This window comes from Trachemys scripta, chromosome 14 (assembly GCF_013100865.1).
Source record: "Trachemys scripta elegans isolate TJP31775 chromosome 14, CAS_Tse_1.0, whole genome shotgun sequence".
Taxonomy (NCBI): Eukaryota; Metazoa; Chordata; order Testudines; family Emydidae; genus Trachemys; species Trachemys scripta.
The window spans coordinates 34861399-34874712 of NC_048311.1; the positions used below are offsets into that span (position 1 = coordinate 34861399).

General features: G+C 45.8%; 1 protein-coding gene across 4 annotated transcripts in view; it reads left to right on the forward strand.

Annotated features, from left to right (window-relative positions):
* ASPSCR1 (ASPSCR1 tether for SLC2A4, UBX domain containing) overlaps positions 1-13314 on the forward strand; it is a 43229-nt gene that overhangs the window by 16239 nt on the left and 13676 nt on the right. For all 4 annotated transcript variants that reach the window (XM_034789664.1, XM_034789660.1, XM_034789662.1 and 1 more), the window contains 3 exons: positions 8393-8450; positions 9254-9327; positions 10782-11220. In XM_034789664.1, coding sequence (XP_034645555.1) covers positions 8393-8450; positions 9254-9327; positions 10782-11220 — 571 coding nt within the window. The remainder of the gene's footprint in view (positions 1-8392; positions 8451-9253; positions 9328-10781; positions 11221-13314) is intronic.

Sequence of the window (13314 nt, forward strand, 5' to 3'; positions counted from 1 at the left end):
ATCTCTGCTAATTGAGTCTGAAGAAAGTCTGGAAGCTATTGCAGGCTGCTCCTCCTCTCAATGTGCTGCACTCCTTGCACAAGATGTTTACAGGTCCTGTCAGATTACTACATGAGGGAATCTAATCTGCCTGCTTTCCCCTTCTGAAGCACAGCACATCAAAGAAATAGCAGTGTGTTTGATGTGTCTGCTTGCCTCAGTGAATGCACGTAATGGATTAGCAGCCGCTGGAGGAGGAGCCTTCTGGCTTCCAGCAGTTACACAAAAACAAATCTCTTGGATCTTTGATTTGTGTCTGCCCTACAGAGACTGGATTGAGGCACGCGGTCCTGCACACCCCACTTCTGGCAGCAGGATTAGGGGGTGCTGTCCCTTTTCTCTCTTCCACTCCTGCCCATCTGGCAGCTTCATCTGTTTCTGTAAATTCTTTCACTTAAACAGTGTTTGTTGCCCTGATGTTTGTGAAGAACATTCTGTCACTCTGACCCTGTGCTGTTGTTTATTTGCGGTAGTACCCACTATAAAAAGCATGTGCTTTGATCCAAGGAGCTCACAATCTAAGAACAAACAAGTAGACAGAGGTCAGGGGAAGGGGAATAACAAGTCAAACTTGTTCACTATAAACTAGGTCTTTTTGATGGGGTGCCACCATGCCTCAGTTTCTCCCTCTTCCAGCTGGTAGTCGGTCATTTCTCCTGGTAGTTAAGGAATTTGGAGTTTGAATGATGAGGCCTCTGGCCAGTTCTCCATTTTAGTCTGCCCTTTCAAAACACAAATCATACACTGCTATCCTCCCTGGTTTTGGTAGTCCTTTGACCCTTGCTGCAGGTTGTCCACAACTTGCTTCCTAGGGACTGGGGGTCCTTTCCCTAGCCTCTCTTGGGTTGGCAGTCTTCTTTTTTCCCTTTATAGCAGGGATGTTAGATGGTCCCTTCCGGAGGTGGCACAACAATGGTGTAGGGTCCCAGAATGCCTGCTCTTAAGGGCCCAAGAATTGTGACACGTGTCCCTACTACCAGTGCCTTGTTACAGTCTTTAAGCTGTACTTAAATGTGGACTGGCTAGGCACTTGTGGATGAGCTTGGGGAGGTCATACCAGGCATAGGGGGCTGTGCAGAAGAAGACATGGAAAAGATTGTGTGAAAATCTGACGGATGAAAGAAGTATGGAGCATTGGTGAAGTAGAGGGGATGGGGCAATGTGAACCATGACAAGATGGGTTCAGTGGCAGGATTTAGTATGGACTGAAAGTGAAGTGATATGTATGTTTGGGAGGGCAGAATGGAGGCTATGGTAGTAATTAAGGAGGGATATAGTGAGAGCCTGAATGAAAGATTTGACTATGGGAATGGAGAGAGAAGGATGAACCCTGGAGGGAAGAAGTGGCAGGACTTGGAACGGGCTGTATGTGTTGGGTAAGGGAGGTGGGAGGAATGAAAGGTTGCCCCCAAGTTGCAGACCTGTGGAGGATGGTGGTAGTAATAGCGAAGAAAAAGGAGAATAGAGAAGGGTTTGCGGGAAGATAAAAAGTATGATTTTGCCCATGTTCAGTTTTGGATAAGAAGACATCTAAGAGGTGGTGTTGAGAGGCTGATGTGCAGGATTGGATAGAAGGAGACAGTTTAATGATGGAGGGGAGAGAGTTTGCAAGTCATCAGAATGTGGCAGGTAGACAAAGCCATGTAAGCTGATCAGATCATCTATAGATAGGGTGTAAAGTGAGAAGAAAAAAGGGCCAAAGATGGAGCTATGGGGAAACCCCCACAGAGCATTGGAGAAGGACCTGCTGAAAGAGTTGCTAAAAGACTGGCCAGAGAGGGATGAGGAAAACCAAGAGACTGACTGTATCTTGAAAGCTTAGAAGGCTGCCTGAGACAACATCTCTGAAAGGGGGACCTGTGCTAACTCGGATACCTAGCAGTGGGAATGTTCATAGCAGCCTTGGTAACTATCTCACTATCCCCTCCCTTCAGCAGAAACATTGGGCTCCTCAAGGGGTTGGGTGGAGCTTCGCAGCCTGGGTGGAGTGTGAGCAGGGCCCAGCTACTGTTCTTTGCTTGATTCCTGCTTCCCTGTCCCATGTGACTTCTTGATTGCAGTCTCCTGAAACAGACCTGTTTTTCTGGGACCTTCAGGCTTGAGCTTACCTGTCAGTACTGGCCCTTGGTCACCCAGTGTCCTTGAGAGAAGTATGCTTGAGAGTAACTGCTTTATACACGATTCTAAGTGAGGAAATTAACTTTGGATTCCTTCAGATCTCTGCATACAACTCTCCCTCCCCACAGAGGAGAATTGATTGCTGGACCATAAGTCTGGGTTGAACCCATGGCAGCCCTATTTTGGATCATTTATTAGCTCTTGGTGATGGATAAGGAAGGATTTGGCAGAAGAGCCCTCACTTTTCATAATCCGAGGGCTGAGAACAGAAAGTTTACAGCCCTAGTTCTTGCACTGAAATGCTAAAGGGATTGACTGTAACCTGCCCCATGTCGAAGCCTTGCTGGGAGGATGCAGAGAGCTGAAGTGCTTTTCAGCTAACTCTAGTGACTTTTTGATGAAAGGGGTGCTTCAAATCCAAATACTGAACTCTAATATTTAGTTATTTTACTATTAATGCCTGAAACACACAACTGAATTTTCCTCTCTCCAGTGTTAACCCATGATCTGGTCAGTTCTGTGCAGAGGGAGAGAGCTTGTTCCAGATCCTGGAACTTCAGTTCCCATATGCACCAGCAACACGCTCACATCTTACTCTAGGGGCTCTATGCACACACCCATCAATTACTGTCCAGTCTCCAATTTCCCTTTTCCTGGCATGGTTATCTGGAAGGTGGTGGCATCCAAGCTCCAGAAGCATATGTCCTCTGCTGTCACCCTGGTCCCTGACACTGATTTCAGACCAGGTTGCAGGACAAAGTCTTGCTGGCGCTGATGGATGTTTTCCCTCTGGTCCTGGATGAGAAACAAGCTTTGTGCTGAAACTGCTGGATCTCTCTGTGGCCTTCAACACTGGTCATTCCATGCCTGGAAGAGATCTGCAGTTACATGAAGAATGGTTGGCACAAGCTCTGCTCAGGAAAGAGAAGAGTGATTCTAGTAGGGATGGGGTGGCACGTGGTATTTGGAAGTTTCTTAGATTTCACCTGTGATCAACAGAATCAGTTCACATGTTAAAAGAAGTGTGGCACTGTGGGGTTGTGCTGGACTTTCCTCCTAGATGTACAGATTGCCACAATGCTGAGGAATGATTTCTTTCATCTTTGTCTGATCAGGAAACTGTGCCTCCTCCTGTAGCCTGAGGTCTTTCCTTTGGGGCTTATGTTGTCTTCACCTCCAGGTGAGGTTATTGTAAATCACTGTCTGAGGCTGGACCTAGCATACAGCAGGAGCCTTCTGAACTACAAAGGCTGATTTGAACACATCACATCTGTATTACATGTACTTCACTGTCATTTGAGAGCTGAATTAAAGGGTCTGAGCCTCAAAATCAAAGCCTTTAACAGACTATGACAAAGCTACCTCCGAGTCTGTCTTACCCTTCATGTATCTCCAAGACAGCGGTGTGTCACAGGAACACAGTAGCTGGACAGAGTTACATTTAAACTACTTGGTCCTGGGGCCAGAGCATTCTCAGTAATGGAACTCTAGCTACAAAAATCTTTGCCCGGAAGAGTTAGAATTAATTCAACTCGAATGGTTGGGATAACCTGTGAATTTGGTCTTACTGCCCATGGCAGCAAGATGGAGTTTGATGGCTTCCACCTGCTGCCATGCAGCAACCTCTCTTCAGAACCTGTTAGTTAGGAACATTTTCCTGCGTTTGGCAGCTCCTTGTTTTATTTTAGTCAATTTTGACTAATTTGCTTCAGTTTAGTGCATCAGTGCCTTAGTGCTAAATGGCTGAGTTCAAAACTTGTGCTTCAAGTCCTGCTTATATTCAATGGTCTTAGTCCCTTCATGGATGAACATAACTGTTGCCTTTTTTTGTTTGGGTGAGGCCTGTATTCTGGACCATTGTTTGGTGTGCTGGTCCTTCTCCCACAGAACCTGCCACTTCAGAGATGCCCTGTTTAAAACTTTCTGTTGGAGCAAGAGATGTATTGGATTCAGAAAGACAGCCTGCTGATTCAAAAAAGGGACTATTCTCTCAGAAATCCCATTCCTTCAGCGGCCCAGTAAGTAAGAATTCTACCCCAAAACTCCTTTTGGCTACTCCTGAGAAGAAAACTTCTACTCCTTTGACATGCTGTCTTCAGTCCCTCAAATCAAGCTGTTTGTGAGTGGAGACCTGAGCACCAAAGACAGGTACCACCTCAAGGCAGGGCAGGTAGAGGACAGTATCAAGGATGACTCAGCACCATGCTTCTTCCCTAGAGCAGGAGGAAAGCATCATGAACTTGCTGACTCTTCTAAATCTTGGGCCCACAAGCCTTATCACTCAGCGCAGGCCACTGTGGTGGACCTTTTGCCTCCTCCAGCGCTGACTGAAGCCAAATCAACCCCAGTACCAAAGAGTGGAACCAGCAACAGTTCCCTCTTGGCTACAGTACTGATATCCATGGTACTGGACCTGGCAATAATGCCAGAGTCTAATGATGCCACGTTATCTATTACTAGCTACAGATTTCGAGTTCCAGACACTGCCATTGGTACCATTGTTACAGGTACTGGTTTCACCAGTAATGAGAAATCCTAAGAAGCCCCTGGCACCAGTACCCTCCCCTCTTACCAAGGAGAGCACAGCACCACGTCTACAGCAAATATATTTCTTTCTTTTTTTCTGAGTCGAGCTGTTTCCCTTTTCCAGCAACTTTCCCCTAGTGATTCCCTTGATTAAAAAAAACACCTACATCCCCCTATGGTCACCAGGGATTCAGTATAGGAGGCACTTGTCCTCAAGGATTCCTAGAGAAATCCAAATTACGATTGAAGATCTTCACTTTGAAGGACCAGATCTTGTTGGTTCCCATGTGGATTAGTCATTACACACCCTAAAGGACCACACTGAGGTCCCTGAGTATCTATACACCTGTTACCAGCAGTAAACCATTTCATTTCTAGGGCCAGTTCAGACAGAACTTTCAAATGATGGCTACACTTCTAAGAGGAAGTCTTGCTTCTCACATAAGAGAGCCCCTCTTCTTCTACCAGCATCCACCTTGCATCAGCTCCCAAACAGCAGGTTTGATGTTGAAAGCTGTATACCAGTTCCACCACAGCTTGCCTTTCTCTTTGCCATTTTTAGTTGACACCTTTCCCATTTTTCTCAGGCACGAACTGGGATTATTTCAGAGCATTGGTTACTGGAAATTATTGCCAAGACCACTCCATAGAATTCCAGTTCTTGCCTCCTCTCTATCTCTTGTCCCTCTTAGGGACCTATCTCAGGGAGATAATTGAAGGAAGAAGTGGGTTCTTTATTTCAGGTAAGAGCCAGAGACGCACCACCTCAGGAGTTCAGAGAGAAGGGTTTCTATTTCAGCTACTTCCTTACTCCCCCCAAAAAAGGGGGAATGTGCCCTACCCTGGACCTGAGGCAACTAAACAAATTCATTGACTCAGATTCAGAATTGTGACACTAGCCTCCATCGTCCCTCTCTAGAGGTCTTTCCCCCATCCTTTCATATGCTGCTCGTAATGAAGATCAGCCAGGCTGTTGCCACAGTGATATTATAGCTCTTTATTGGGCCAAACAATACTGGCTCCCAGACCCCTGCAGATCTCTTGCCTCAATCTTCCATCCTTACATTCCCAGAATCAGGGACAAATTTTTCCACCCAGACCCCATGTCTCTTCACCTGACTGCTTGAAAGTTAGCTGGCCGAGCGCAACAGTCTGGGACTATTCCACAGAAGTCCAAGAAATATTGATATTGAGCAGGAGCCCTCTTCTGCTTTGATCTGTAGACTGATTTTGCAGAGATTTTTGCATCTGGGCTTCCCAACAAGGTCCTAACCCATTCTAGATTACATACTCCATTTTAAGCTATCGGGCTTCACTGTCAGCTCTGTCAGGGTCCAATTAGATGCCATTTCAACTTGCCACCTTCCTGTTCAACCTTGTAGTGTTCTCATCCCATTGTTATAAAAGGGCTGGTTTATGCCTGTCCTCCCCACCCCCATTCAGGAATCTCCCACATTCTGGGATCTTAATATTTAGTTCTGGTGGGCCTTCTGGCACTCCCCTTCAAATCTTTATCAAAGTGCTTTCTTCACCATTTCACCCTGAAAACAGACTTCCTGGTAGCTATCACATCAGCCAGAAGGGCTGGTGAGATCCAAGCATTAATGGCATGTTCTCCTTACAAAGTAGTCCGCCCACAGGGATAAAGTAGTGTTGAGACCCCATCCTAAATTCCTCATTAAGGTGGCGTCAGATTGTCATTTAAACCCAAACTATCAATTTCTCAGTTTTCCTCTCCAAACCCCACTTGAACTTAGGGAAGGCAAACTGATACCATAATTTTTCCCAGTGCTCTGCTATAGTACTTGGATAAAACAAAGCCACTTGATAATCCTCCTGTTTATATGTGTAATTGGGAAAAACTGTGCAGAGCCAACTAGTCTCTCCTCTGAGATTATCCTCCTGGATTACCCAATGTATTGCATTAGTTAGCTAGTCTACCCCTTCATCAGGAATTGGATCACACTCAACTATTGCTCAGGCAATCACTGCAGCTTGCCTAAGAAACATTCCTATACCAGAAATCTGCAGAGCAGATATAGCTTATTTTGCTCACTGAACTAGTATAAACAATACTTGCAACTATGCTTTTTCCAGTATAAGATGTGTCTGCGTTGGGAAGGTTTGACATTATAGCTATACCAGCAAACCTTTTCAAATAGAGATCTGGCAGCAGTAACTAGTTCTTAGAGATGTTTTATCCATATTGATCCCATGACTTGCTCTCCATCCCCACTCCTTCAGAGTCTCTCTCTGCTGGGATTCTGAATTAGTGAGGGAACTGAGAACTGGTTGGGCCTGCTCTGCCCTATATGCTCTTAGATTGACGTGGAGCACAAGGATATGGAGGGCATGGCCCCCCATAGACACTGCTGATCAAAAGAGTCTGACCTTGAACACATGAGACACATGCATACTAGCAGTACCTGGACAAACTTCTCAGAGAACCAGTTTCTGCAAGGTAAATAACTGTTGTTTTTGTGCTGATTATCAAATATACAAACCTGTGGACCCCTTTACTGCCTCCTTCCTGTCAATCTTCTTTCCCTGTCTTGAAGTACATTTTGAGATTAAATCGCCCCTTCAGATCTAAATATCTGAGGCCATGTCTACACTACAGGGACTGTCGTGGCATAGTTATAGAACTGTAGCTATGCTGGCGTAATTCGGTTGTGTAGATGCAGCCTACAGTGATTGAAGGGGATTTTCTGTCACTGTAGGAACATCACTTCCCTGAGTGATGGAAACATTTTGCCACCAATCTAGCTGTGTCTATGCTGGGGGTTAGGTCAGCATAGCTATAGTGCTCAGTGGGGTGGATTCTTCACATCCATGAGTGATGTAGTTATGTTGACCTACATTTTAAGTGTAGACCAGGCCTGAGAAAGAAGTGCTTCTCTTTGGAGAAAGGGGAGAAAACAACACCTTCTCTGGCTGCTTCTCTGCTGTCCAAAACTTGTGCTCCTTCCTTGACTCTGAAATCCCTATTTTCCCTCATCTCCTCTGCCTGCAAACTGCCTGTGACCAGCTCTGCAACATTGCTGGTATATGCCCTGCCTCACTGAAGTTCTTAACCATATCTTCATCTCACAGCATGGCTATTGCAGCTGCCTTCTCTATGACCTCCTCAAGTCCTTGCTCTCTAGAATGAATGAAATAATGCTATATGTTATATGTCTGGTACCAAGACCCAACTGCATCACTTTCCTCCATAGATTATTTATTATTTGTGACTCCTTTCTGCCAGATGCTGTACATACATAGTAAGAAACGGTCCCTGCTCCAAAGAGAATACAATCTAAATTGTAATAGATACCCTAAGCGAAACAAAGAGTGGGGAAAACGAAAAATTATTGTTGCCAGTTTCAGAGATGGGGAACTGGTGGATGCGGAGATTGACTTGCCCAAAGTTACAAAGAAAATCAACTTTTCTGATTCCTTTGTCTTTATCTCAAAATCCAGATGAGGAATTAGCTTTTCTTTGTTTTTTTTTTTTTTAAACCCTCCATGGATCTGCATTTGACGGAATAGTTGAATGTTGGGCCAAATTCTGCTCTGATTGACGGTGTGGAGTTATTCTGGATTTACACTGGTGTAGGTAGAGTAGAAAGTGGCCCCCTGATCTTACCTACTGCTGTTCCACTCCATGGGTTTCAGAGAGGTTGAGTTGTTGTACAGACAGTTGTATTTCCTTTTCCTTTTCTTGCAGGGAGTGTGTGGAGCAGCACGGTGAATTCTCTCCAGTCTGTATTTACATGCGAGATGAGGTAAGTCAGCAAACTCTTCTCAACTGTCTCCCTTTCTCTGTTTCTGAAAATAAGGAAAACCCAGCACTGCTTTCCAGCCTGGAAAATGTTCCCTCTCCCAGCTTTCTTGAGGGGAAGTGGAAGAGCTTTGGTCTTTTCAAAGCCTGATGTGTGTGTATGGGAAAAAAAGCCCCGTTGGAACATAACCCTGAGCCATTCAGGCCTCTGAGCCCATAAAATGTTCTCAATGACCTGTTTGTGGGTTTTGTTTTTTTTCAACTTCTCTTAAAGTTCAAGAGTCACAACAGTGGTTTCACTTCAGTAAATATTTTCTTTTCTCCATGTTTTGATCTCTCAAGCATTACTATTTTTGTTTAATATTTTGTGAGAGAGTATTTTGGAGTCTGCCTTCCCCAGCTGTCCCCTTCATCTCCTTCTGAACTCTACGGACAGATCCTTCTTATTCTGGGAGTGAGTCAGGGAGGGGAGGGACATGAATGGAATCTGATTTCAGAGTGTAGAGATGTTGCCTTTAAACTCACCTCTGGGGTGGAACTGGCCCTGAAAAGAACTCCTTAGCTATGGCCATGTATGTCTAGTTAACTTTGCAGCTAGAACACTTAATACTACAAAGCATTTGAGTAAGTTTGGTAGCTGTGAAGGTGGGTGTTGTGGTGGGAAGCTTTGGCTCCACCTGCAGAAGGGGTGCCTGTGAGCTGGCCACTAGATGGCACAGTGCTGACCTTGCTATGCATTTGTTTCTGGGCAAAGTCTCCTTGGCTGCCTCCTCTGGCCCTAAGTCTCTGCCTCTGTTCTTGTTGCAGATAGCAGGGAAAGCTGCCCTGGAGAGGACAACACTGAAATCACTTGGTCTTACTGGAGGCAATGCCATCATCAGGTTGGGAGGAGCAAAGTGCACTTCCTGTTTGGGCACTTTCCTCTTCTTCCCTCATAATTTTTCACTCTAGTGGTAAATTTGTTTTGTTTCAAATACCAAAAAATGCATGAAAAAAAAGTTCAAAGAGATGAACATCGTGGCACTCAGTAATTATTGTATTTGCCTGTTTATCTGAAACTGCTGCCCAGATGTGCTTCCCACAGCTGCAGATCCTGGCACTGACCAGATGTGCAGATTAAAGGGGCTTTTGCAGATTTGTTTTTTCTCTTGAGTGAAACAAACAATTCAAAGCTAAAGTCCTTCTGACTAAGGAAAGGACAAAACCTGCATCTTCCCTACTGTGGGGAAAAAAAGAACTGGGTGGCCTTCTTTATAACAACCAAAGTAACACTGAAGGCCCACATTCAGGCCCTCTGACAGACGGCCTTTACGTAAGGCAGTACAGGCCAGAACCTGAACTAAACTAGGCTGTGCAATCCCCTGCCAAATACGGTCATGGGCCATGACCAGAGGAGGGAGGGGAAGGAAGCCATGCAAAAGGCCTTTAGCAACATAACCGCTGGCTGATGGAAAAACATAACTGCTCATTGATGAAACATAGTAACGGCTTATATGAAGAAACTGCTTCTAGTAAAGGCCAGCTCCTCCTATAGTTCCAAGCTACCTGCCACCAACCAATCATATATCATCTTTGGGGTGTCCTGTAATAAACCCCTATTCCCCCCCCCCCCCCCGGAAACAAAATGCACTTTGATCCGCACACCCCAACTGGTGCCAACTACCACCCATGTCAAAACCACCAAGAAACCCCCCACCCAATAGGCACCCAATTCTCGTAAAATAATGAGGAAGCTACCGGGAAAAAGGGACAGGTCCCTACTCTTATTTTCGCATAATTGACGTATTATTTATAATATGCTTGCGGTTTGACGGAATAAAGGCAGCCTGCATGCTGTGCTAAGAGTAGTATTTTTCGGACTGGTACCGCAACGCGTTGGTATGTATTGCAATAAACTGACCTCAGGCTTGAGTCTGTGAACTAAAATCAATGCATGGGTGACTTTTTCCGCGACACTACTTTGGATTTCAGGCATATTAAACTCACAGGACCTGCCATGCCTCTTGCTGGCTAGAATGTGGGAGGTCTCCTTCTGTGTCTACTAGCCAATCCACCTGCTCAATGTACTGGTGGCTGTACAGATGATTGTTGCTGTTTCCTGGAGGGGGGTTTTCGCCCGGGGAGAGGGTCATTCTCAGGTTCTTTAGAACTGACTTCAAAGTAACAAAAACTTATTTTCTGTGGACGTCCTATGGAGGCACTTTGTGGGGGTTTGTGCTTTTGTGACCAGCAGTCTCCCCTGTGTCAAGGGCATTTTGGGAGGAATGGGGGGGCAGGACAGTTATTTCAGTCAATGATTTTGCTTTTACTTCTTTCTGTGGTGTCTCCTTTGAAGGGTTGTCATGAAGAAATGTGGCTCCTCTGGCCAGGAGGCAGCTGTGGACACAGTGGCCCCATTTAGCAAGCTGCCAGTGAGCCCAGTCTCTACTGAAGAAGCAGTAGATATGCCATTACCTCACGCAAGCATGTCCTCAAAGGACTTGGACCCCAGAGATGTGGCCTTCTCTTTAAACGTCTGCACAGACAAGCAGGACTTGATTAAAGTATCCCAGGCCAGCTTGGGGGAGTTGTGGCCTCCCTCAGATCCTGCGCCTGCCCCATTTGTCCCTTTCTTTGGAGATGGACAGCGTCTGGGGGGGACCCCTGTAGCTGCAGACTTTCCAGTGTCAGATATGCTATCTTCAAAGCTGCCAACATCTCTCTCCAGTCCTGGAGGCCCTTCTAAACCAAAGAAGTCTAAGACCAGCCGAGAACAGCTAAAGGAGCAAGAGCAGGTAAGAGGAGCTTTGCTTTCTTTGGGTGTCTGGGGTAGAAGGGCTTTTCTCTCATCCTCCCTTGCCTGAGATTAGGCTTCTAACAAGAGAAAGAAAACTTATCAGTTTTTAGTATTTTCTGTCCTGTAATCCTAGGACTTGAGCCACTGGGCTTGTGGCTTCTGACATTAAGGACGTTGTGTTGCTGGGGGGTTGTTGCCTTTTGGAGTGCTTGATTGATGTTCCAGAGGTAGATGAGTGGTGGGGATTTAGGAACTTGCACTCTGTCCAATGGACAGAGGAGTTGGACTAGGAGTTGAAACGTGTTGTCTCCTGGACAAATGGAGGCAGCAAGGCTGAGTTAGAAGCATTAAAAAAAGAACTGGTTTCTGTAGTGCCAGTCATGCCAAGTACATGACAAACACTCTGCAGCTCTAAGTGCGGTAGCCAGATGCCGTGCTTGCCTCCAGGAATGGGGCACTGAGCGCTTTCCCACCACTACTCAGTCTGTAGTTTTGCCAAAGGAAAGATAGGATTTAACTGGCCAGACTTGTACTCCCCCCTCCCACCCCCGATATGCTTGTTATTTGTGGAGGCTCTGTTACCTTCTGCATGATTAGAAATATACCCCTGTGGGTGGTGTCCTGGGAGAATGGATGGCCTTATCAAATCTGTCGCAGCCTGACCCACTGCCTCTCTGTGTGGACACCAGTCTGTTGTGAGTGGACCTAGATCCTGGGCTGCATGTGCATCTAACCCAGTGGGGTCTGAGTCGAGTCTAGTAGCTGTTGCTAATTCAGGGATTCTAGAGAGGACTCCCCTGGATCAAACCATTTGTTTGAGCCTTCCCTAGGATATGAAATGCTCCAATCCAGCTGCCCTAGTCCTCAAAACCACCTTTCCCTCCAAGCTGCTTAGCTGCTTACATATGCTCCCCCAGATTTCCACTTAGCAGCTGGGACTCTGGCTTCTAGTTTAACACCTTTGGGGGTAACGTGGCAAGAAAGCAAGGAACACAGGCTTAGCAAAGAAATTTCTTAACCACAGTCACTTTACTCTTAAAAAGAACTAGAGAGTTACAGATCTTTGAAAAATAACAAAAGTCTTGAGATGCCTCCTCCCAAGTCTGAGCTCACCCCTTCTCTGAGTTCAAGCTTCTCTGTTTCAGGCAAGCCAGAGTCCTTTCTGTCTTCTCTTTCCACCCAATCCTGCTTGCATGTCGCAGTATTTGGCCCCCTGCTTAGAAAAGCATCCCCCTCCGCCCCAATACAGTCTCTCACCCTTTAGCCATATGCCCGTATTGACAAACAAACTGCATTATTTACTGGCCATGCGGGTGCCCCTGTGTAGAAAATCCATTGTTCCATGGGCCAGCAGTTGAGACCAAAGCTGATGGCTTCTCAGTGATGGTCCTTCAATGAGGTGTCTGACATTTTGGGGTGCAATCTACACAAATGAGGGGGCTGTCACCACTGCTCTTCAAACTTGGGTGCCTTACAATGCTTTGCTGTTGTAGCTTCCAACTTGGGTCACTCACAATCAACCTGTGTCACACCCAGAGTGTCTTTGTAAAGCCATAGCACTTGTCCAACAACTCTGAAGCCGGCAGCAACCTTGGTTACTACATGCAGGGTGACTCCAGCCCACTCCTAATCTCAGATTTCCCTCCAAAATGTGTGTTCTGCACTGTCCAGCCCTGGACAGTCCAGATAGATGAGGTCCATTGCACCTCTGAGGGGATGGAGGTACAGCAGCTTGCCACCTTAAATGGAATTACCTACACAGTTCACAGCACTGGATTAGTTTTGATAAAATAAGTTCATTTCCCTACAAAGAGAGAGGTTTTAAGTGGGTAGAAGTATGAAGGCATTAAAGTCAGAAATGGTTACAAGAAAAAGGAAGCATTTTATCTTTCTAATACTAAACTTAACAAACTAAACTTGATTCAAGGTGAAATTCTTACCACAGGTTTTCAGTAGCATTGCTGATCAAGTTTCAGATCAGGATCTACTCCCAAGGTCCAACAACTGTTTCTTTTGTCTTCGTAGGTGAAAAGAGAGAGATGGACAGGGAGCGAGAACATGGGGTGTTTTTGCCCCTCACTTTTATAGTTCA